Genomic DNA, 24,948 nt, shown 5'->3' with positions numbered 1-24,948 from the left:
ATTTATATTTTCGGGATTAAGACGACGTGTACTTTAAAAAAATAAGTGCTCAACCTAAATTTACGGGTGTTACACTTCTCCTCTAAACCCACACCACCACCGGAAGATTGAAGGGAGATGGGAGAGGCGGTGATAGACTTAACAAAAACATAAATAAATAATACAAAAATTTTTTAAAAAATTATTAAAGGCAAAGTAGTTGTTTTATGTTATGTAATGACTAAATAAGCAACAAAAACCAAGGACTATTGGACTTAAAAAAAGGAGTTTATAGAACTAACACAAATTACCCCCGACCTTTAAGGACAATTGGTGTAATTTATTCTAACATCAGGGTAGAAAAGGAGATGAATAGTCGGCTCCATCTGAGGTCCATGGGTATTTCGGCCCATTTCGGTCGACTATAATCAAATAATCATCTTCTTCTGCTGCAAACCCCTCTCTCACGTTACTCCCTCACGCTTGCACAATTAGCACCAATATCCTTCATTTCAATCTCTGGAATTTAGAACTCGTATCGAAGGGGAATTGTTGATTTAAACAGAAATTCGATTGGGGTAATAGGAAGAAGAAGATGCGAGGAGAATGTGGAAGGAGATCGGAGATAGACAATCGGGAAAACTACGCCCTAATTCTTTCATCAGTCGTATTCGATCGAACAGAGCATCATCTCTTCAACTCTCCAATCACAAAGAGATTGTCTCTCCTCACCGTGGCGCCATTAATTCGCTTCAGGTGTTTATCTTTCTCTTATACTTCACTTCTAGTTATTTGAATCTTTTGTTTTATTCCGTCTTTCCAGAAGTGAATTTCTTACTTAAAATCAAAGAAAAAGCTATATATGTCATGATAAACACATATTACTCGTATGGAACTATCATATGTATATTCAATATTGCCTCTCACGTGCTAGTGTGCCACCGCTACTTACTGAGCATACCTAATCATTATCGTTTTGTGATAAATCCTGAAAATTGAAAAATCCAAGGATGTGGTGAATTACTAACTGAATTGAAACACTCGAAACATGTATAGATGTTGGAATAAACCTTTGTATATAGTTAAAAAGTAAGTGCAGCTGTGGCTTTTAGGCAATGGAGTATTGGAGTATCATTTAGAACTAGAATGCAACTTTTCATCTTTTGTTGTTGTCACATCAAATTGTGCTTTGTAGCAAGTGGCTAATGAAGGTCATATATTAAATTCTTCTGTACATTACATTTTATATTAGATTAGATGTTATGGTGGACAGTATGTTTGATCATTAAATCAGGTTGATTTGACAGAGGGAAGATATTTGTTATCTGGAGCATCTGATGCATCACTTTCTGTCTATGATATCCAACATACAACAGACTATGAAGGAGGTGGTTTGATTGCTAAGCATAAGCCCATACTCCATGTCGATAAGCAGCACCAAAATGGTCACAAATATGCCATATCCACAGCCATATGGTATCCAATTGATACAGGTCTTTTTGTCACAGGCTCGTTCGATCACCACATCAATGTCTGGGATACCAATACCTCACAGGTAAAACCATATACGATTCTTTCTTTTACTCACACAACTCTGTTTTCATTTCAAATTGATGTTTTTTTGTTTTATAAAAGGTGGTGATGGATTTTAAGATGCCAGGAAAGGTTTATAGGACAGCCATGTCTTCATTAGCCACATCTCACATGCTTATAGCTGCTGCAACTGAAGATGTTCAGGTTCGGCTTTGTGATATGGCTTCAGGGGCATTTTCTCACACATTGTCGGGTCATCGTGGTATGCTAATGGTGTTGTAGACATATGAATACTTCTGTTAAAGAATCTTTATTTGAATTATTTGTAAAAGGGTATGAAATTATGTGTATTATTATTATTAAAGATTGGTGGTGATGACAGATGGCGTGATGGCAGTGGAGTGGTCTGCTTGTAGTGAGTGGGTGTTGATGACTGGAGGTTGTGATGGGGCAATAAGGTTTTGGGATATTAGACGTGCAGGATGTTTTTCTGTTTTAGATCAATCTCACTCTCAGCTTGGAAGGCGTCCACCTCTACTTGAGAGGTCCACCACTAAGGTTTCACTTCTTTCATCTATGTGTTTTTCAATAAAAGTTGAAACTTACACATCTTTATTTACAAAATGAAAGTCACATTTTTTATTTTTAAAACGGCTTTTGACATGAAAGTCCTTAAGTTTGTCAAATTTTGTCAGTTATGTCCCTCTGATGATTTTTTGTTCGTTAACGTCCAATTTTTGCCATTTTTTTTTTCAATTTTTCCCTTGTTACGTGTAATAGCAGGTTTCCATCGACAAAATTTGACTAATTTAAGGACTTTCATGTCAAATTTGGAAATCATACTTAGGGTAAAAACATAAAAGATTTGTAAACTTAAGGTTTATTTTGCAAGTTTGTAAACTTAAGGGCAAAAAATGAAAAAAGCTTGGCAAACCATAGGCATTAACACATCTAATATCGTCGCAGGGACAAAACTGTCACATTTTGACAAACTTAATGACTTTTATGTCAAAAGCCCTTTTTAAAATTGATAAATTACACCATATTATTGTATTGGTATCATCATAAGATATAAATGATATTAAGCATTATCTATTGGATGGAAAATGACGAGATTACCCCTAGCACATGTCTTTCTTACATAACATTTATGGAAGTCAAGGTCAACTGCTACATGTTCATAAATCTGATGGTATTACATTTTATGATATGGTCTCTGTTTTTGATTTTGGTCAGGTGACAACATCTAGATCCTTTTCACCTGGTCAAACATCATCTTCCAAGACTCGACCACCACAGAAAAAAGCCACCTCAAAACACTCTGGCGGCAGTAGGATTCTCCGGCAGGGGAAGCAAAAACAGAGACTCCATCCAGGGTTGTTATCCAGCCAGGATCGCGCTACAGCTCATTATGGTGCTGTTATGGGCCTCAAAGCCACAGAAGATGGCATGTATCTTCTAAGTGCAGGTTTTTTTCTTTTTTTTTTTCTTTAAAAATTGATGGGTAAAGTAGAGTTGGATTTGATAAGAAAAATATTGTGGAATGAATATGTTTTAGGGTCTGATTCAAGGTTAAGATTGTGGGACATTGAGTCTGGGTGCAATACACTTGTGCACTTTGAGATTACGCGATTGCAAACTACTAAACCCATACAGTTGGCTGTCACTCAGGATTCTGCCCTTGTCTTTGTTCCATGCATGACATCTCTCAAAGTACGTCAACACCCATTTCTTACACACACACACACACACACAAATTAATAACATTTTCTCCCACTATATCTGTTGTTAGTGCAAAAAGACGTAAATGCCCTCCTTATCCTTATCGTTAGAAATAGCCGTATAAAGGCTCCCATGTAACAAACGCAGCCTTAAGTATCTTGAAGAGTAGTCAAGAAAGTCGATTTGAATATATTTTTTTTGTTTATAAATATGTTTGCTGGATGCTTTTAGGCATTTGATCTGTGGTCAGGGAAGACTAGTATGACACTTCAAGGACACTATGAGCATGTAAATTGCTGTTGCTATAATGCCTATGATCAGGTATACTTCTCTCTCCTCTCTCTGACGCCACGTCAGCAGGCAAGATTGTCTGTTGAAGTATTTGTTTATAGAATGTTACGTTTATTTTGTTGCTTGTGTTAATTGAAATACTTTTCATCCAACTAGGCCAAGTATTTTAGATGTGATTTTTTATTATTTTTATTTATTTATTAACATGTTATTCTGTTTGGTCTCCTTACAGGAACTATTCACAGGTGGAAATGACAGACATATCCTTATCTGGTCTCCTCCAAAGTTGATTTCTCAAGATGTGGTATGCCACTACCTCTTATACTCATACCCCCCCCCCCCCCCCCCCCCCCCCCCCCCCCCCTTTGGCATGATGGAATCAAGAAAGGAATGGAATGGGATGTGATTCCTTTCATTTTGTTAATTTTCATTTGCCAAATTTTTTTCATGATTTAATTAAATTACAATTTATTTTTGTAATTTTAATGATGGAATCATGATTTAAGTTAAATTACAATTTAATGACACTCAGGATGAATGGGATGGAAGAACAGGGAAGCCTCCTGCACTTGATGAGGATAACTGGAGTGACTGACTAGTCTTGTATATATACATTATACAATTAAACGTGTTTGCTTTTTATGTATTTGTTTAAAATTCTAAAAGGGGTGACTCAGTACACAAAAGCTACACTTTGTTGAACTTCTCTTACATATATTTATATGTATAATTTTATTGGTATAGCTGGTGGCATAACAATTTTTCCTAAAATAGCAACTCCTCATACGCGGGATATTAATTAATGTCTATGTCATGTAAGACTGACTTTTGCTATATTTTAATACGTTTGAAAAGGACTTGTTCTTGAATTGTTGAGAAATGTTTTACTTCAGTTTGAAACTTTTAAGATCGAACATAAAATGAATTTGAGGGTGTTTGGTTTGAACATAAAATGAATTTGAGGGTGTTTGGTTTGCAGGATGTTTTGTTGGGTTAGGTTTTGAAACAAATAACCATAATTTTTTATTTTTTATTTTATTTTATTTTATTATTTAAATTTTTGTAAAATAACAACTTTGTTAAGGATAGTTCGTTCCGGAGTGAACTATGGGATACCGGAGTAGGATTTCCAAACAAGTGTTCCAGATAAGTATTTTATTTTACTTATTATTATTATTTTTTGGTTTCTACTATTATATGTGTGTTTATTTATGGTTTTATTTAAAAGTAACAATGAAATTTAAAATCTACAAAAGGTTATGACTATATAAAGTTAAGAGAGTTTTACATAATATTACAATGTTCAAATGTTCAAATGACATAACACTTAAATTATCCTAATACCAAAAAAAATTTCCGCAAATCGTTTGCGATATGACATGAATCATAAATCAGGTTCACCCTCTATCAGTTACGCTTTCTCCGCAATCAACATCTCTATGAACCAACAAAGAAACACTCCACAATCCCCTTTACCGCCAGCCAGTTGTGGTACGTCCGAGGCATTTTAAGGGTCATTTTGAAACTCTCAACAAGGATTGTATCAGTAGTTGATACCCAATAGCAGTTTGTGGATGCGGGCTCACATAGCTATAAACCAAGATTGATCACCTGAACAATAGTCATCCACTAAGTGACTATCGTATACAATCATTTTGAATGTCTTTGAATCCAAAACACTCAAAAACCAGTGAGCCCTTGGTATATTGATAGGGGTGTAAAGCTGCATAAAAGGTTGGAATTAATTAATCATCAAATATAATTGTATTATAAAGGACTATTATATAGGTAATGTAATTAAAACACATTTATACCGTATTATACTCATACCAAGCTAGGTAAATGGATCCGCTAGCCATGTTACTCCAGTCAAATGCATCAATGTTGAAAGCTGATGGCACAAACGTCCACTGAGCATCATCCGGTCTACGCTGTATCAACAAGGAGATCCACATCATGATGTGCAACCAATCAACAAATGCATACAACAAAGTAAGTATTGTTATTACAAGTGTAGTACGTAATGCTCACACAATTATATAACTTACACCACATTCCAACCAGACCACGTGAGTATCTCCATATAAGCACGTCCAAAATTCAACCGTCGATACACCAGTGATAAAACGGCGGGAAAACAATAGCGAAGCATCCTGTCTTTATATACAGTGTGAATGGTAGGTTCTGAAAGGTTGCCCAGCGGTGCTGGTTGTTAGCGTGCAACACCTTATTCTTCATATGTATCCATGGGGACTTATACCATATGGATATAACTTTTTGGCTTTGAGAATGCCTAAGAGGTGTTGCAAGCGTTTTGTATTATTCCCCTAGAATCTCTTTTACATTCGGCGATTGAATATATGCAGACATCTGCTTAAGGCATCATTTGGCGGCTGTTCAGGGGTACCGACCCATAATCATGGTCCCATAAGTCATTGTAGTTTGTGGTACCAACATTATCCATGATACGTTCTTGTACAGTTCAATAGTATTTAATTATAAACGATGCAATAACAAGCATACCATAAAGTTAAATAAATAAAAAAAATATACGATAGTGAAATAATTAACAAAGTACCTCCACCCCTTTTGCGGTACTAGCAACATCTCCAACATCCTTATTATTAAGTTTTAGAAGCATGGCTACCGTAGCTTCAAGTTCTATAAAACACATCTCATGTTCCCTCAACTGCTTGTGACATTCACAGACCTCTTTTTGCAACTCAGTAATAATTCGGTCCTTATTAGTTGATGGTATAATGGGTGGCGGTGGCAGTGGTGGTGGGTTAAATGCATTTAAACCTTTTGCAACATCTATATGTGCCTTCTTTTGTTGAGGCCCATGGGTAGGCGAGTATTGGGGTGATGATGTTAGGGAAGGTGCCCTGTGAACATCTGTGGTAGGTAAATCAGGGGGATCAATCCACGCCGAGCTAACTGTCCACCATTCAACATGACTCTCATCTTTTGTCGGCTTCAATTTTTGTATATGTCAATTATCCTGCTAATAAAATTATAAAGTTATAAATAAACATAAATTATAAAATATATAAGTAATCATATGTGGTTGATCATTATAAACTGGTCGCACTTAACCACATGTAAAGGCTTTAGTTTCCACCATGCAACATCCCGATGGATCACATTTGATTGTCAGGTACTAAACAAACCGATAAAAGAAAAACTCTCAAGAATCCATATCTGAAAGAATCACATATTATAATATTATCAAACACAAAATTATAAAATTTTAATCATGTATTTTACCTTGAAAGCATATAAAATCCGTTTAAGGTGTATGCCATTTTTTTTAGGTTGTTTAGCTTTTGGTTCGACTGGATGTATAAGGTTCTCAACCTTATTGAATATAGGTAATATTTATGAGTACAATTGATCCCAAATTTCACCCTCCATGGATATCTACGGCATAAAAAATTTCACAACTAAATTTGTAAAAATATTAGTAATGAAAATTATAAATGAACGACATGATACATGTTAAATTCATCAAGGTTAGATAGCAAAGCGAAATACTCCTTTGTCATAGGCTATTTACGCAACCACCCATTGAAACCATGCTCTAACAGATAAAGAAGACATACACGAACCACATCCTTTTCCGATAACTCATTAAGCAAACATTTAAACATACTAACCATATCGTCTAATTCCACGAAGACATTCCTCGTGACTATAGGAAATACATGGTAACGGAAGGTTGTTAGTACATGAAAGTGCTCCTTAATCAATCTGAGATGTCCTGCCTCTTCGATATGGTCATAGCTCCGAGACGAAGTATAGAGATTCCGAGACAGTCTTATGTATGAGATAAATTAGATTCCGAGATAATTCTTTCCGAGAAAGAATGAAGATTCATAGATAAAATGAAGATTTAGAGATGAGGTGAAGATTCTGAGATGACTAATTCCGAGATGCTTTTGATCTGGAACTTAGTCAACATATTCTGGTAACTAAGAAAGTTCTTTTGGTTGTAATCTTTTTTTAGCCTAGTATAGTACAGCCGTCAAGATAAAATATAATTCTCTATGTCAGGATTTTATTCACTGTAGCACACACACTATTTTCTAAGTGTATGTCTTGTTGTACCTCCTTTGGCTATAAAAGGAGTGTCAACCTTGTACCAATATACACCAATCAAGTATCAAATAGAATCCTTCACTTCTATCTATTCTGTCAATCTTCTTTCAAACATTCATCTTGTTCTTATTTACTTTACATTGTTCATACTTTACTTTAATCTTCTTGAGCACTTTGTTGAGTTATTTACTTCAAGGCTTGACTGGTTTAACCAAACTTTACTGGATTTTTAATTACTAGCAACCATTGACATTAAGGTTAATTCAAGGCTTGAGTTTTCAAAACTTGTCCACACATTTATATATTCCAGTACTCACAATTGGTATCAGAGCCTAATTGGTTGTCCTTTGAATCCATAATATCATATTATAGTTGATTTAAGATTGTCTTGGTATCTTAATTATTTCTGTGTTTAGGATAAAAGTTCTTCTATATACCACTTTAGCTCTATTATCTTTAATATCAATGGTTGCTTCTAATCAATATCAACAAATGTATTCAATGCAAATCGCAAATAGCGTGGTTTGCCCATCGCATGCCCCATTGCTAGTTGTTGGAGAGTATGATTATTGGAAAGTTAGAATGGAGAGATTTTTGCTTGGCAAAGAAAAATGTGAATAGATATGGAGGTCCGTGAAAGGAGGTCCTCGTGTTCCTATAAGACAATTTTTAGAGATGTTGTTTCCACTCTCATTGGTCAAGAAGAAGCCCCACATGCACCTCTTACTGCGAATGACATCAAGAAGCTCCATGCAGATCATGATCGCATTCTCTGAAATGGTGTTTGGTGTTATTAAGTTGTGTAAATCTACGAAAGAGATATGGGACACACTTTAAGATTTTTTTGAAGGTTTAGAGAATATAAAGGACAAGAGATTAATATCTGTGGTGAACGACTTCGACACTTTCACAACTACTCCTGGTGAATCTGTTACCTCTGCATCAAATCGGTATAGAATCATTGTGAGCAATATGACTGCTCATGGCGTTGTTCGCACCCTGCTTGTGTATAACCTAAAGTTTACCAATAGTCTAGGAAAATGATGGGGAAATGTCAAATCATGTCTTCAGAGCAATGTATCTCTAAAGAAGCTAAAGCTCTACCAGGTGTTTGACAAACTGCAAGGCCACAAATCCAATGTTGCTCAAACATTGAGAGAACTCTCTGGAGGTCCTCTCTGTTGGATTAGTGTATAAATCCATAACTATTTTGGTATGTACTTGACCCGATGTGCATGGTCCTTTTAGGTTGCCTTCACCAAAGCAACTTGATAGGATGAATTATGGAGAGAGAAGATTAATTATGATTTATTAATATATTATGAGAATAATATATTAAAGGAGAAATCATATTATTTAATTAATACTAGTCAAGAATTAATTGATAACTAATTTTGTGGCTAAAAGAGATTAATTAAACTTAAGGGAATGGAACTGTAATTATAAGATAATTGCATTTGGGCTATGGATTACCTTGGAATAATAGGTTGGACGAATTCTATGGGGAAACCATTAGAAATCGTCCAAGGGATATTCTAGAAGGGTCCATGGGCTGCTTAGGGCTTAAGCAGTCAGATTAGGGTTTTCTAGTTGAAAACCCTAATAGCCTACATGTATATATAGTACCTTTAAGCCCCAAAAACGTGGATAAGAGTTCCTCTAGGGTTTTGGACGTTCTTGGGCAGCCTCCTCTCTTCTTATTCTTCATCCTCTTGCTATTGGTGTTTGTGAGCCATTAGAGGAGTGACACTTGTGACTCTAAGCTTTCTAAAGTCATTACAAGGAGGATTTGAGATTGTTATTACTACATAAAAATCAAGGTAAGATCTAAAAATGTTAATATGATTAATTGTATGCTAGAACTAGGGTTTAAGTCTTGGATAAATTGCATGTACAATAGAGAAACCTAGATCCAAGCATTAGGGTTGCATGAGCCCATAGGATGTTCTTATGGCTAAAACCCATCACTCTCAAACTAGTAATTTCCTTCAACTCACCTTTTCCAAACCCAATTGTTTCAGATCCCTTTAGATCTACCCCTTGCTTTTCACATGTTCAACCGACTCAACCTGTTCCATCTGTTCTAAACTTCCCTTATGAAGAAAACCTTGATCCATAAGCTGCTGATTCTGAACTTCGTTTCCAGCAAGATTTCACGCTTCTTTTAATGATGTATAAACGACCATGGAATACTAATCAAAAACCATCTCACAACCGATTTCAATCCGCTCACCAAGGAAATCCTCAACCCTACCCAAAACCGACTGAAAATCCACCAGTGTATCGACGCTCTATTCCGAATTGCACTTTGGAGTCTCAAGAGGTTCCCACTTTAGCCAAACCCAAAATCATATGTCACAAGTGATGGGTTATGGAAGTTACAAAATTAATGCACTAAGCGAAAAAACATTTAAACAATTAAATGATTAAGGCACATGCAACTTACTAAGGATCTATGTCTTTCACATATAGGCAACATACTATGAAATATCTATCTACAATAATTTTCCTATTAATAACTAATTCATAAGAATGAAGAATTACCTTAAAGATTGTTATGGCAAACAATCTTGAATTCCTTCTTCAAAACTTTTGGCAGCAAGCACCACAAGTGTCGTGCCTCTAATGGTTTACACCTAAACCCTAGCAAGCAAGGAACTTGAAGAGAGAGAGAGAGAGAGAGAGAGGAAAATTTTTGGAATTCTTATTAGGAATCAATGCTTGGATGAAAATCAAACCTAAGAGGGGTTTATATAGGTGATAAGAAAGGCAGGTATCTCCAAGCTAACCCTAATCCCTTAACTTCCCCCTAAGGCATCCAAGGCACCCTTAATGGCCAAGAAACCCTAGAAGACATTCTAGAATTCCCCCCCCCCCCCACCTAGGTAGGTTCTAGAATTACTCAATGTTCAACTATTGAACATTATCACCTTTAGTCCTCCTACTTTTAATTAATCTAATTAATTCCAATTAATTTCTGATTAATTATTAATTAAATAATATTATTTCCAATTAATTATTCTCATAATATATTAATAAATTATTTATTTTGATTTCTAATTAATTTATTAACCATATAATAAATTAATAAATCAGTCTCTCTCTCTCTCTCTCTCTCTCTAAAAATTGTCCTATTCAATTGCTAGGTTTGAGGGCAACCCAAAAGGACTGTGCTACCATCAATTCAAGTTTATACCAATTATATTTAATGTCTTAGGCACCTAATCCAACAGTCTCCTACTTAGATAAGTCTATAACTATAACTGCCAGTATAACTACTGAATTGATCAGCAAATTGTAGCTACCTGAAGCCGTTGTCAAACTCTGACCCAGTCAGTTACGTGTCCTAAGATAAGTGATCAAATATCCCACTATTCTATAAGATATCGTATGGACATGAGACATGGATTATACTCAATCTCATTGTCCAAGATTTTGTTTACTAATTTCTGATTTATGACGACTGAATTCAGACAGCTAAATGAACACAACAATTTAGTCTGGGCTTGGCCAAGCACTTCAGATGTTGACATCAAATCATCGAGGGGCCCAAAGATATCGCTTTTCCTGTTAGGGTAAAAGGAAAGAATAAACTTTGACTTATATGCTTGTACTATTTACTCATCAAATCATGCACAACAATACGTTTTATAACATCAAGTTACTGATGTGTTTACGTATTATCAATGCACAACTGACTTGTAAACCACAACTTGTATATCTCCATTTCAAGAATATAAGATATTATCATCTTAGAATTACTCGTGATAATATCCATGAATTAGTTCTCTGATCGTGGGTTTATCCAATACTTAAAATCCCCATTAGTAAGTACTCATAAACATTGTAGCAAAACTATTGTTATGTCTAATATCCATAGACAATCTACAACTCAATTCATGACAATCTTAATTTGCTACTTAATTCCAAAAGTACGAGCGACTGTGAAATTTTGAATAATCAAATTATTCAGGAAGTAAAACATGCAAAGTGAAACACAATGATAACCTAATTAACTATGGTCTCAAAACTATTGAATATAAATAAAACTCTTATTATTTAATCACCATATTAATTAAGACTTTATTCATTGTATAATGTTTCGAGTAATCAAATAACCACTTAAATTAAACACCAGTCATGCCATGCATACTATGTTACCCTATGGTCCTTCCTTTGTGAACAGATCGACCAGACACTATTCCAGTGATGCTCATTTCCTAATTCTAAATTCTTGTCACTACTAAAACGTGTTAGAATTCCAACCTTACATGCATTGTGATTTTATGATGTCGAGGCATCAAAGTCACATGGACTTCGCCAACAATATTATAAATGGTTCCATTTGAACTTTGTTACTAAAAACAATTCCATGAGAAGAAGTCTCAAATTCAAGATACACTCCTTGAACACCTTCGTTGCATTAAAGTTCCCAACTCACAAGTAGATTTTAATAATCAACTCGCACTATGGAAACATTTCCATATTCACATATATATATATATATATATATATATATATATATATATATATATATATATATATATATATAACCATCAATTCTGAATAAGAATTACCTCCATCCATAATTATGTAAATATGGTCCTTCCAGACAATATTATACTTCCAACTATCCACAAGCAACCAATTCCTTTGGTAACCCTCATAATGTTCTTGACAGTGGTTCAACAACTTTAGTCACACAAAGTTCTAATCCTTTTTCCCTTATCAATGGCCAAGGCATTTGGAAAAAACCAGAACAAGTGAATATTATATCATATATGATCCTATATTCGGAGCATATGATACTCGATTCATTATGTCTTATAAAAGGACCTGATATATGTTCAGTCTCTTGCTATAATATTTCTATATATCAAATTTCTTATGTTGAATCATTCAACATGATATTCATATATGTCCAAGACTAAGCTCTATTAAACCCTTCAATCTAAACCTTTAGATTCGAAAGGAAGTATGAGAGCCCTCTCCCTTAAGTCTAACTATAGCAAAACAATTTCGAAACTTTGCAACTTGCATATTGAAAACTTTGCTCCTATGAATAGTATCGCCAACTTGCAATACTAGATAGCATAACCATTATGCTCCCACTAGCTTTGACATGTACCCAAAAATCAACTGGACTTCTAGAAATCAATACTCTTAACTTTCCTACCAAAGTGCATATTTCTGATACGTGATGCTTTAATAAGTCTCCAACCAGTCTTCTTAAGCTTATACACCTTCATTAGATAGCATATGTGTGTGTGTGTCCAAACCCTTTGAGAATTTATAGTCATATGTCCTGAAAGTTCAAAAAATTCCATACCATTTCTCACAATTCGAACTATGAAAAGGGATGCCGTAATCATATTGCGAATTCGTGAATGCAATTATCACAACTACTAACCATAATGATATTTATCAGATCTTTAAGATCTACTAGCAAAAGTATTTCCTCATAATCATTCTCATGAATTAGAGCGAAACCTTTTTCCACCTAGATTTTATGGTGTACATGTTCCCATTCATGTGAATCTATCATTTCTAACCTACAATCATAAGATAAGGTTTAGGAAAAAGGGCCTACCAGTTCTTCCGTGTTGTTAAGAAGCTCACCTATATTGATCAATGTACCTTCACTGACCAACGTGCTTTGATTTTGCGGTCAAATGAGAACCATAGAACTCATAAGTATTGCCAACTCAACTGTAAGGTGCACAGAAACAAGAATGTGTCACCTTAACACAATAGGTTATAAACCTCAAGTCGTGTACTAGAGATAACTAAAAGATTTATTGTCAACTGAATCCTAAAACTCTCAAGATCAATAAGACTCCCACTGACTTCTTGAAATATAAGTTTCTCTTTCTCAAGGAACATTCCTTGACAAGTTAAAACAAATATTCAAAAGTTAGTGTGGATTCCTGACAAGAAACACTTCATGGAATTTGTCTTAGCTTATCCCTTGTTTTTACCAAAACATCACAACGTCCATTTCCAAATGTGCTAGAGTAAGAAAACATTATTACTCCACATTTCATGAGGTGTTATAAACCTACTTAGTATAAAATAAGTTTCAAGATACGATGTGTAGTAACTAGAGCATGGCTCTAAAACTTGATTAGAAACGAAGTATGACTCATCTTTCGATTGAACCATTTCAACAATATCTGATTCCTCTTCTTAGTCAAACAATTGCACTAAGATTTCCTTCAAGGATCAATTGTGATATAGTTACATAATCATAAAGATGATCACAAAACACGATACTAAAATACTATCCTTTCCTTTCATATTAGAGAAACTTTTATCTTTCTGCCTAATCGATTCTTCTTATTCGTTCTGCTACTCTTTGAATCTTTTCAAAGTATCAAAATCATGTTTAATCTTATAAACATAACCACACTTACTGAAACATCAATAAAATTATGACGAATAGACTTATCGTCCTTTGTGGTGGATCTGAATAATTCATATCAACATGTACTAGATCCATTAGTACTTCACTTTGACTCACATAAAGATGTGATCAATGAATTAGTCATAATCTTCCAAAGATCAAGATTCTCATACATCACGCAATTCATATTGCATGACTCCAAGTTTCTAACCAATTGAAACTTGGGTGATGATGATTTTTTTATCATTTAGTCAATTATGACATTACCACAAGCGATATAACAAGAATCAAATACATAATTAACATTGCTAGTAATAGAAATGTAACCAACAGTTTCATAAATGCCATTTTATAAACTAAACTAACTAGATAAACCAAAATTTCACTTTTATTGATAATAAACGAAAAATTGGAACTTTTCCTTACAATGCATAGAAATGAAAACTATGTTTCTAGCAATCTATTAAACTATCATAACTCCTAAGCAGTAGCTTCCAAAATCTGATCATTGAACCATGCGACTGGAATCCATCTCTCATGATTAGATTCAACTCACTCTTCTTAACCTTCCTTCTTCCTCTTAGATCCTACAAAACATCAAAATGCGATCATCACATCATGTATTAAGATTCTATGAATTGGAACTTTTTAAGATAATGGAGTTAGATAATGGGTGTACCTGAAGTAGCGTCACACGAATTGAATTTACTATTTCTGAGATCTTTCAGGTAGTTAGTGCAGCTTTGCAACCTATGTCCCTTCAATTGTCAATAGAAACATATGGACGTTTTAGGGTTAGCACATGGAACTATCTCAGTACTACCCTTTTTATTTACCATAAGATCAAACTGTTTGACCTTGGCCGATCTCTTTCCATTGGGAAGAGAAATATTTTCTAGACCACCATTGTTACCATTGTCAATTTCCATGGAAAATTTGGAATTAGATGCTTCAAACACTTTTGCTTCACTTGTACTCTTAAGCATTTCTACTTCAGCAACAATCAACATATGTGTCAGATCAATTAGGGTCACGCCAAGGTTCCTCATATAAAAGTTCCCAATGAACTGACTATATGACTTAGGAAGCGAAAGTAGAATCAAATCAATGGATTTCTCCCTTGGGAAAACGACATCCATTCTATCCAATTTGTCAATGTACGATTTCATTTCCAGAACATGCGCACACATATATTTTCCATGTTGATGTCTACATACCAATATGGATTGAGTAGTTTCGTATCTTTCAACTCGAGGACAACATGACATAGGGAGAGTCAGTGGAGGAGGGGGAGGAAGACTTGGAGAAGCATGACGACTAGTTCCAGCATTTCCCGAAGAATAGAAAACATTTTCACCTTGATCTGAAAGTGGAAGATCATATTCTGGAGGAAGAGGAAAACCATTTCCAAAAGAATGAGGAAGGTCATTATTGTCTTGACTTGACATCTATAAAGGGAGAAAAAAGAATTCAAGTTAGTTGATTTTAATCCTTAATTATTAACCCATAAATTTAAATTAAGGCTAGGATCCATATTTTCGATTCGAACTTTGAAGAGGGTTGCCGTAGTCAAATTCGAATATATTTTAGGTAGGTAAAGCTTTTACTAGTTTCAATCTTATGAAACTCCTAGATTCATTGAATATATCAATGTCATGTTTAATCTCAAATTATGCTCTCACTTTTGTTACTGGGATGCCAAGGATCACAAACGAGATGCGAATAACCATGTAAATTAGCTTGACACTCTCGATGTCTTTTACATCTTGTTTTATTGTGCCAGTTAGCCACACGTGCTCCATTAATCAACGATAATTTTTGTGACACCCACTACCACTGTTTATTAGTCCACCATTAGTGTGCCGGTTAACCACACACGCTCCACTAACGATTTATAAAGTGTAATGTGCAATTTCATGGATTAGCATACAAATTCACATTTTCCTAAAGTAACTAAGAGTGGGATTTTAGAAACAGTTTAGTTACTTTATGTCATTATACTTATTAATGAGATTATGTCCTATCAAATCCGTTCGGCTAATGACCCTCCACCATACAAGAGAGTGGTGGATGAGAGTAAACACCCATTTAATGGCCATTTTATAGGCCGCTTCCTTATACTATCTTTATAGCATGGTTTCGTGAATGAGGTGTACTGGCGATTTGCTTGACTTTTCTTATACATATAATATATATTAAACTTTTAATTATATACACATAGTATAAGGTGTATTTAAAAACATTTAAAGTTGCAAGGGTTTAATCTTTTAATAAATTAAACTTTTAATTTAATTAAATTTAAACCTTTTATGGATTTATTAATTAATCACTTAATTAAATCAATAATAAGATCCATAAGGATGTATTTTAAACTTTTCAAAATATCAAATATTATTTGACATTAATTATTTAGTTCAATTAATATCCATATTTCTTATTTATACACTTAAAAGATCAATCATATTAATCAACAAAACAATTAACAAAGTCAAATACTTATCTCTTAACTTCAAGGCTTTTAATTTATCATCATAGATACACCAAAATCAAATTTGGAGGATAAATATAGCAAGTAATTATAAGATAAAAGCTGATTAGGCAGATAAGGCACAAAATCTTGGATCTGACCGATCTCACGTCATGAGCCTCATTGCCCACGTCGTGAGCAACGACAAAACAAAACCAAGTTTCTTTTTTTGATTCACCACTATGCAAATCCATGAAAAAAAGCCATAGGCTCTAATACCACTGATGGGATATGGAGGTTAGAAAATCAATGCACTAAGCGGAAAAAGATTTAAACAATTAAATGATTAGGGCACATGCAACCTAATAAGGATCTATGGCTTTCACATATATGCAACATACTATGAACTATGTATCTAAAATAATTTTCCTATGAATAAATAATTCATAAGAATAAAGACTTACCTTGAAGATTGCTATAGCAAACAATCTTTAATTCCTTCATCAAAACTTTTGGCAACAAGCACCACAAGTATCATGCCTCTAATGGTTCACACCTAAACCCTAGCAACCAAGGAACTTGAAAAGAAAGAGATAGAGATAGAGAGAGAGAGAGAGATAGATAGATAGATAGATAGATAGATAGATAGATAGATAGAGAGAGAGAGAAGAGAAATTTTGAAATTCCTCTTTGGAATCAAGGCTTGGACGAAAATCAAACCCAAGAGGGGTTTATATATGTGATAGGAAAGCATTAGATAAGGGAGATATCTCCAAGATAACCCTAATCCCTTAACTTCCTCCCTAAGGCATCCAAGGAATCCTTAATGCCAAAGAAACCCTAGAAGACATTCTAGAAATTTTCCCCCACCTAAGGAGGTTCTAGAATTGCTCAATGTTCAACTACTGAACATTGTCACATTTAGTCCTCCTACTTTTAATTAATCCAATTAATCCCAAAATTAATTCCAATTAATTTCTAATTAATTATTAATTAAATAATATTATTTCAAATTAATATATTATTCTTATAATATATTAACAAATTATATATTTTGATTTTTAATTAATTTATTAACCATATAATAAATTAATAAATCAGCCTCTCTCTAAAAGTTGTCCTATTTAATTGCTATGTTTGAGGGAAACCCAAAAGGATTGTGCTACAATCAATTCAAGTTTATACCAATTATAGTTAATGGATTATACACCTAATCCAACAACAAGTATGGTTTAGCAAACCACTATGCAAAAGACTGCTTGGCTGATGTTGTTCCAAAACCAAATGTGAAAGATTCTGCTTATTATGCTTGACATGATCAAGAGCTAGCAGAGAGCAAAAAGGCTTTTTTCACCATCGTTTCATGAAATATGGATGGGTATTGGTCATCTGGTGATGAGTGTAACACTCCGAAAATCACAAAAAATTATTTTTTTTAAAAACAACCCATTATCCATAATTGTTTACAAGAAAAGCAATGGTTTCAAAAGTAAAACCATATCAGAGTGTCCTAAAATCCAATATCATGAAAATAGGAAGATGTGCACGATCAAACCTTCGCTTTTCCACGATCCTCTAAAATACCTAAAACAATAAATTGAAACTATAAGCCAAAGTTTAGTGAGTTCCACTAAAGTACTAATGCATACAACATATAACAACATATATTAGGTCCACCACTAACAAACTGGATTACTCCTAAGCCCACAATATGAGTCTGGCTTGCCTTTTAAGCCTCCAAATCATATTTGGCTTGCTCCCGAGCCCACAACGTAAGTATAGCTTGCCCTTCAAGCCTATAACTTATGTCTGGCTTGCTCCTTGGTCTGTTGGCTACCGCACAAAGCAGTACTACCTCAACCCAACCATACTATGTTGACATATACATAACATATAACATATATCCAACAAACAGATAAACATATAACCAACCATAAGACAAACAGGCAGATATACAGATCACTTTCACATAGCTACAACCTAGACCAGGGTTCATAATCTACTAGGTCGATATTAGTGCCTTCGACCCCCAAGTACAGTGAGGAAGACTCACCTTTTAGTTTGATCAAATAGCTTAATAGATATCAACTCCGAATCTCAGCTCTACCCATCACTTATTCATCAAATAGGGACCAATCTCAAATACAACTCAAAATTCCCAAAATACCTTTAGGTCAACTTGGTCAAAGTCGGTCAAATGTCAAAGTCAAAAGTCAACCTACAACTGACCGACACATCGTGGCCTTTGATGAAATAATAATATAAAGATCAATAGATTCCAACAGAATATTGAATCAAACAGTAAGAACAAAGATCAAATGTGTTTCAAATGCTTTATAATCAATGTATTAGAAGAGTTAAACAAGAACTTTTTCTGTAAAGACAATATAAGGCAATACAAAAACGATTAAACCTAGAACGATGCATGCATACACCATATATAGTTTAACCCTAGCATCATAACAAGCCCAATCTGTTAATAATAAAGACTAAATACATACATAGTAAATTTGACACAACACATTAAATGACCCAACAACCTTCCTTGGGCACGTCGTGGCCACAAAACGCCAAAATAGGTGGGCCTTAGCCCAGTTACCACGCCGTGGTCATTGTTCCCCGAACATCTTAATGGAATAAGTCAATTTCTTCGATCTCAGGGGCTCTAAATCCGAAATCTAGTCTATTCTGAGGTCTAAATGGATAAAGTTCTAACTTTATCCCTTAAGTCCCTCCCATAAGTAAGGATCTCAAATTCTAAGTTCAAAAATGTTGGATTATGTGTCTAAGCGCATAACTATAATTTGTATGTACTTGACCCGAGATTAACATGGTCTATTTGGGTTGCCTTCACCAGAACAATCTGACAGGATGAATATTTGAGAAAGAGGCTATTTATGATTTACTAATGTATTATAAGTATAATATATTAATTGAGAAATCCTATTATTTAATTAATATTGATCAAGAAGTTATTTGGAATTTATTTAGTGATCAAAAGGGACTAATTAAATTAACAAGGACTGATTATGTAAATCAGTGATATATAGTGTTTGATCTATTGATCCATGATGGGATAAGTTTATGTAAGTATGCATAAGAGTTAGCCCACATGAGATATGGATCATAACCTAAGTGTATGGATTAGGGTTTAACCATGACTCTTGGAATCCTACACTATATAAATGTCACCCCTTAGCTAAAATCGACACCCTATGTATTCTAAGAGAATCATAACTGATTTTGGAGTGTCTAGCCTCTCTCTCAAAGTCCTCCTTTATTCATGGTGTTTATGAACCATTTGAGGCATCACACTTGAGGTGCTAAGCTCTTGAAAGGCCAAAACTACAAGCTACAATAAAGAGGTATTATTCTAACCAGTTTTATGATTTATGTACCAAAATTGTATGCTAGTTGTAGGCTTCATGCTTTGGAAGTTTTATTGCATGTATAATTAGAGAAAACTTAGATCCAAAGTTATTAGGGTTGTATGTGCACCATAGGAGTGTTTTAGTACACAAAACCCAACAGTGGTATCAGGGCCTAGGATTGTTTTTTGTTATATTTGATGCTTGTTACTTTTCAAAGCTGTAAAAATTGATTTTCTGGTCTTTGACTGATTAACTCGCCGAGTCCCATGCCTGACTTGATGAGTCCACTCAGTAAAAGGGCAACTCGACGATTCCAGTTCATGTACTCGTTGAGTAGAGGCTTCTGATGGCAGATTTTCGGGATTTTTGGCCTGTTTTGGATTAGGATGATGACCACAAAATGTTTTAATTCATAAAATTTGATTTTGTTGGTATGGTAATGATTATACCCATCCAATGAAAAGATAATTGTCAAATTTCTCACATAATTGTTGGTTATATGATAAACAAAGTTACTTGTACATTGTTGATATGCATTATCTTGCCTTATGAGTTAGATTAGATCAATCCTAGATAATATGATAATTCTATTTGTTAAAATTGATCTAAATGTTTTTAATGAGTTCCATAACCTGTCTTCAAGTTATGGAACATGAAAGGTCTCATCCATTAAAATGCATTAAACTCATAAGTTATGGAAATGAAAAGGTTTTCAAGAGTTACAAAACTTTCCCTCAAGTTTTGATATTTGAAAAGTCTCAAATTATGAAAACGTTACTCTTGTAATTGAAAGGCTTCAAAAGATGCATCTCTTGGGTTCATAACTTAAATATTAATTAAATAGTTTTAATTTTGAATTTTTAATAACCTAGATGCATTGAATAGTTCAATTACACCTTATGGACTTTATTAAGTTAATTAAAGTATTTAATTAAGAGAGAAGTTTAATAAATTCATAATAACATGGTTTAAGATTATTTAAATTAAAGTATAATTTATTAATAGATTAAACCACCAAGTATTTTAAATGTGTAAAATACACCTTTATACTATATAAAATTAAAAAGTTTAATATATATTATATGTATAAGTAAAAAGTCAGTCTTACCGTTAGTAGGCCTTTTTCACGAATCCGGTCTATAAGGGGGGTGGGGGGGTATAAGGTTACTGCCTACAAAAAGGTGGTTTAATGGGTGTCCATTCTCACCCACCACTTCCTCGACTGGTGGAGGGTCGTTAGCCGAACGGGTAGGATAGGACATTAATTCCCATTAAAAGTATAATGAAAATACCAAGTAACTAAACACTTATAAATTCCCAATCTTAGTCACTTAGGAAAAATGTGAATTTGGTGCTAACCCATGAAATTGCACTTTGCACCTTGTCAAGTCGTTAGTGGAGTGTGTGTGGTTGACCGACACACTAATCTAGGACTGAAAATGTGTATAAAAGGGTAGCTTGATGTTAATCATGGATCAATGGAGCGTGTGTTGTTAACCGACACATTGATGGGATGATTTGTAACATTAAGTGTACCAAGCTAATTTGCATGGTTATTCACACCTTGTTTGTGATCCTCGACATCCCAGTCAAAAACTTGAAGGGCATAATTGAGATTAAACATGCCATTGAAAAGTTCAATGAATCTCAAAAGAATTTAGGAATTTCAATTCATTTAAAACTTAATAATCAATTTTGTTTTTCATGGTGGAAATTGGTAAATCGTGATTTACCTACCTTGAAATATTTTACAACTGGATTATGGCATCTCTCTTCCGAATTGTAGAATATTGTGTTGGATCCTAGCCTCAATATTTCATTTGGGTGTTATATTAAGGACATAAATCAACTAACTTGAATTTCTCCCATTATAGATGTCTAGGGCAGACAACTATGGTCTTCCCGAATCTTATGGAAAAAGCTTCCCTCATGAAGCTGATATTCCACAAGACAATCAAGGTGAAAGATTAATCTCTTCTTTGTGTTGTAGTGGAACTTAACTTCCTCCACCTCCTCCAATAGTTATCCCTGACCCACAAGTTCAAAGACTTGAAAAGTTCAAGGTCTCTCAAGCTCTATTGGCTAGCAAACACCAAGATGGAAGGTATATGTGTGCACATGTCTTGGATATGAAGTCACACATTGACAGGATGGGAATGTTAGGAGTCATTGTGTCAAGAAAGTTGGCTGTTGACTTGGTTCTTCAGTCACTTCCCAAGTCGTATAGTCAGTTTGTTAAAGACTACTATATGACAGACCGCGACGTGACCCTTATTGATCTTACTTATTTGCTAATTTTTGCCGAATCAGCAATGATTTAGTGCACTGGTAAAGAAAATTTGATTGGAAGATCTACTTCCAAAACTTCCATGGACATTGACAATGGCAACATTGGAAGTCCAGAAAATTCTTTTCATCCCAACGGGAAAGAATCAAAGAGAAAGGCTAAGTCTGTGATTGGCCCATGTACCGTTCCGAAAGAGTCTGTTTGTTTCTATTGCCAAGAGAAGGGGCATTGGTTGTGAAGCTGTCGTATCTACCTGAAGGATCATAAGGGTTGTAAAGTCAAAAAGTTTGACTTGGCTTCAGGTAAGTTCACTATCTAACTCTATTAAGTTCATGTTTGTAGATTCTTAATACATGATGTGATAAGATTACATTTTGATATGTTGTAGAATCAAAGGAAGCTTAAAGGAAAAGCATGCTGAGTCTGATCGCGAAGAGATGGATTTCGATCACATGGTCGATGATTGGATTTTTGAGCTGATGCTAGGAGTTGTGATAGATTGCTTAGGAATATTGAGAAACATAGTTTTCATATGTACTTGCATTGTAAGGAAAAGTGTTCCACATTTTATAAATTAAGAGAAATTTTGGTTATATCTTATTTATATTTCCTTGCAATGGCATTTGTGAAAATTGATGTTTGTATGTTTCTACTTTTAGCAATATGGATTTGATAATTTTGTTTGTGGTAGTGTCATAATTTACCAAATAATGAAAGATTCTCATCACCCAAGTTTCATTGTCCAGAAACTTGGAATCATGTAACTTGTATTGTGTGATGGATGAGAACCTTCGTCTTTGGGAAATTAAGACTGATTCCTTGTTCATATGTATATGTGAGTCAAGTGAAGGACTAGGGGATCGGGTACACTTGGTTGTGCACTGGTCAGGTCCACCACAAAGAACGATAAGACTATTCATTATGATTTACTAAAGTTTAGTAATTATGGTTATACTTACAAGATTAAGTGTAATTCTGAATCATTGAAAAGTTTCGACGTATAGCAGAACGAATAAAAGGAATCAAATTAAGCAGAAAGATAAAAGTTTCTCCAATCTGAAAGGAAAGGAGAGTACTTTAGTATCGTTTTTATGATCATCTTAATGATTATGAAAACCATATCACAATTGATCCTCTAAGGACACCTTAGTGCACTTGTATTGCTAGGAAGAGGAATCAGGAATTGTTGAAATGTTTAAATAAATTAAGGTGAATCATACTTTGTTCCAAAATCAAGTCTTAGAGTCATACCCCAAGATTGTGTCTTGAGTGACATGTCCTAGGTAGGTTTATAACACTTATCAAATGTCGAGTAAAATTTTTCTTACTCTTTTACATTTGAAATTGGTAAGTTGTGATGTTTTGGATAAAACAAAGACCAACTAAGACCAATTGTGTGAAGTGTTTATCTTGATAAGAATCCACACTAACTATTGAATATTTGCCGGTCAAGGAATGGTTTTTGACAGAGAGTCGTATATGTCAAGAGTTCAGTAGGAGTCTTAAACATCTTGAAAAACTTCAAGAATAAACTTATTGATAATCACTAGCCCACGACTTGAGGTTTTAACTTATCGTGTTGACATATTCTTGTTTCTGTGCCCATTCCAGTTAAAGTTAATTATGCATGTGAGTTCTATGAGTACTCAATTGTTTGCTTAACAACTTGGAAGCAATGGTAGGCCCTTGTGCTGCCAGGTGGCAAGAAATTAAGATTGAACAAGTTCGGTCCATATGGGTTTGGATTTGTCACTAACCTTGTCTTGTGATTATGGTTATAACAAATTCACATGGATAGGAACACATACACCATGAAATCTAAGTGTCATAAGGTTTCTCTCCAGTTTATGAAAATCATTGTGAGGAAATGATTTCATTAAGTAGGTTTTAAGGAGATAGTAATTTTGATATTTGCATTCTCAAGTTCGATTATGATTACGACATTCCTCTTCATAGTTCGAATAGTGAGAAATGGCAAATAGTTTGAACATTCGGAACTTATTGTTGTAAGTTCTAAATTGTTTAGACACACATATGGCTTTCTAATAAAAGGTGTATGAGCTTAGATAAAGGATTATCGAAGCATCTCGTATCAAAAATCTGAACTTTGGTAAAAAAAAGTCAACAAGTATTGATTTCTAGAAGTCTAGCTCATTTCTGGGTACATGTCAAAGCTAATGGGAACATAAGTGTTATGCTAGTAAGATAATAATTATGATGCTAGTGGGATAATAATTATTATGATATGTGTTGCGAGTTAGCAATGTTAATTATAGAAAACAAAGGTTTAAATTCGCAAAGTTGCATGGTTTGAATAGTTGTTTTGCTATAGTTAAAGGAGAGGAACTTATACTTCATTTAAATTCTAAAAGTTTAGATTGAGATTTTAATCAAATTTAGTCAAGGACATATATGAATGTTATGTTGAAAAGATTCGACATAAGGAAATTCCATATATGGAAATGTTATAACAAGAGACTGGTAAAGTATCAGGTCTTTATGTAAGACATTATGAATCGTGTCCCATGTGCTTCAGATATAGGATCGATTGCATGTGCTATAATATTCTCCTTTTCTAATTTTCCAAATGCCTAGGTATTAAGAGGGAAAAAGGACTAGAACCGGATATGACTAAATTTATTAAACTACTGTCAAGGACGATATGAGGTTTACCAAGGATTGGTTGCTTGTGGATAGTTGGAAGTATAGTAATGAATGGACCATATTGATATAATTATGAATAGATAGGATTCTATTTACAATGGATAGTTATACGGCAATTACGGAAAAGTTTCCA

The 24,948-nt window shown here is 34.2% G+C and overlaps 1 protein-coding gene across 1 annotated transcript; it reads left to right on the top strand.

The window, feature by feature from the left end:
- The first annotated feature begins 403 nt into the window (after positions 1 to 403).
- LOC111893136 (WD repeat-containing protein ATCSA-1) lies at positions 404 to 4,266 on the top strand. Its single transcript, XM_023889203.2, has 9 exons — positions 404 to 735; positions 1,274 to 1,534; positions 1,615 to 1,774; positions 1,895 to 2,070; positions 2,749 to 2,980; positions 3,071 to 3,225; positions 3,466 to 3,555; positions 3,758 to 3,829; positions 4,058 to 4,266. The coding sequence occupies exons 1-9, from the start codon at positions 586 to 588 to the stop codon at positions 4,118 to 4,120; spliced, it is 1,359 nt and encodes a 452-aa protein (XP_023744971.1). The 5' UTR covers positions 404 to 585; the 3' UTR covers positions 4,121 to 4,266.
- The last annotated feature ends 20,682 nt before the right edge of the window (positions 4,267 to 24,948 follow it).

Source organism: Lactuca sativa, chromosome 4 (assembly GCF_002870075.4).
Source record: "Lactuca sativa cultivar Salinas chromosome 4, Lsat_Salinas_v11, whole genome shotgun sequence".
Lineage (NCBI taxonomy): Eukaryota > Viridiplantae > Streptophyta > Magnoliopsida > Asterales > Asteraceae > Lactuca > Lactuca sativa.
The sequence above is the reverse complement of the archived record's forward strand: the minus strand, read 5'-3'. Positions and strand labels throughout refer to the sequence as shown.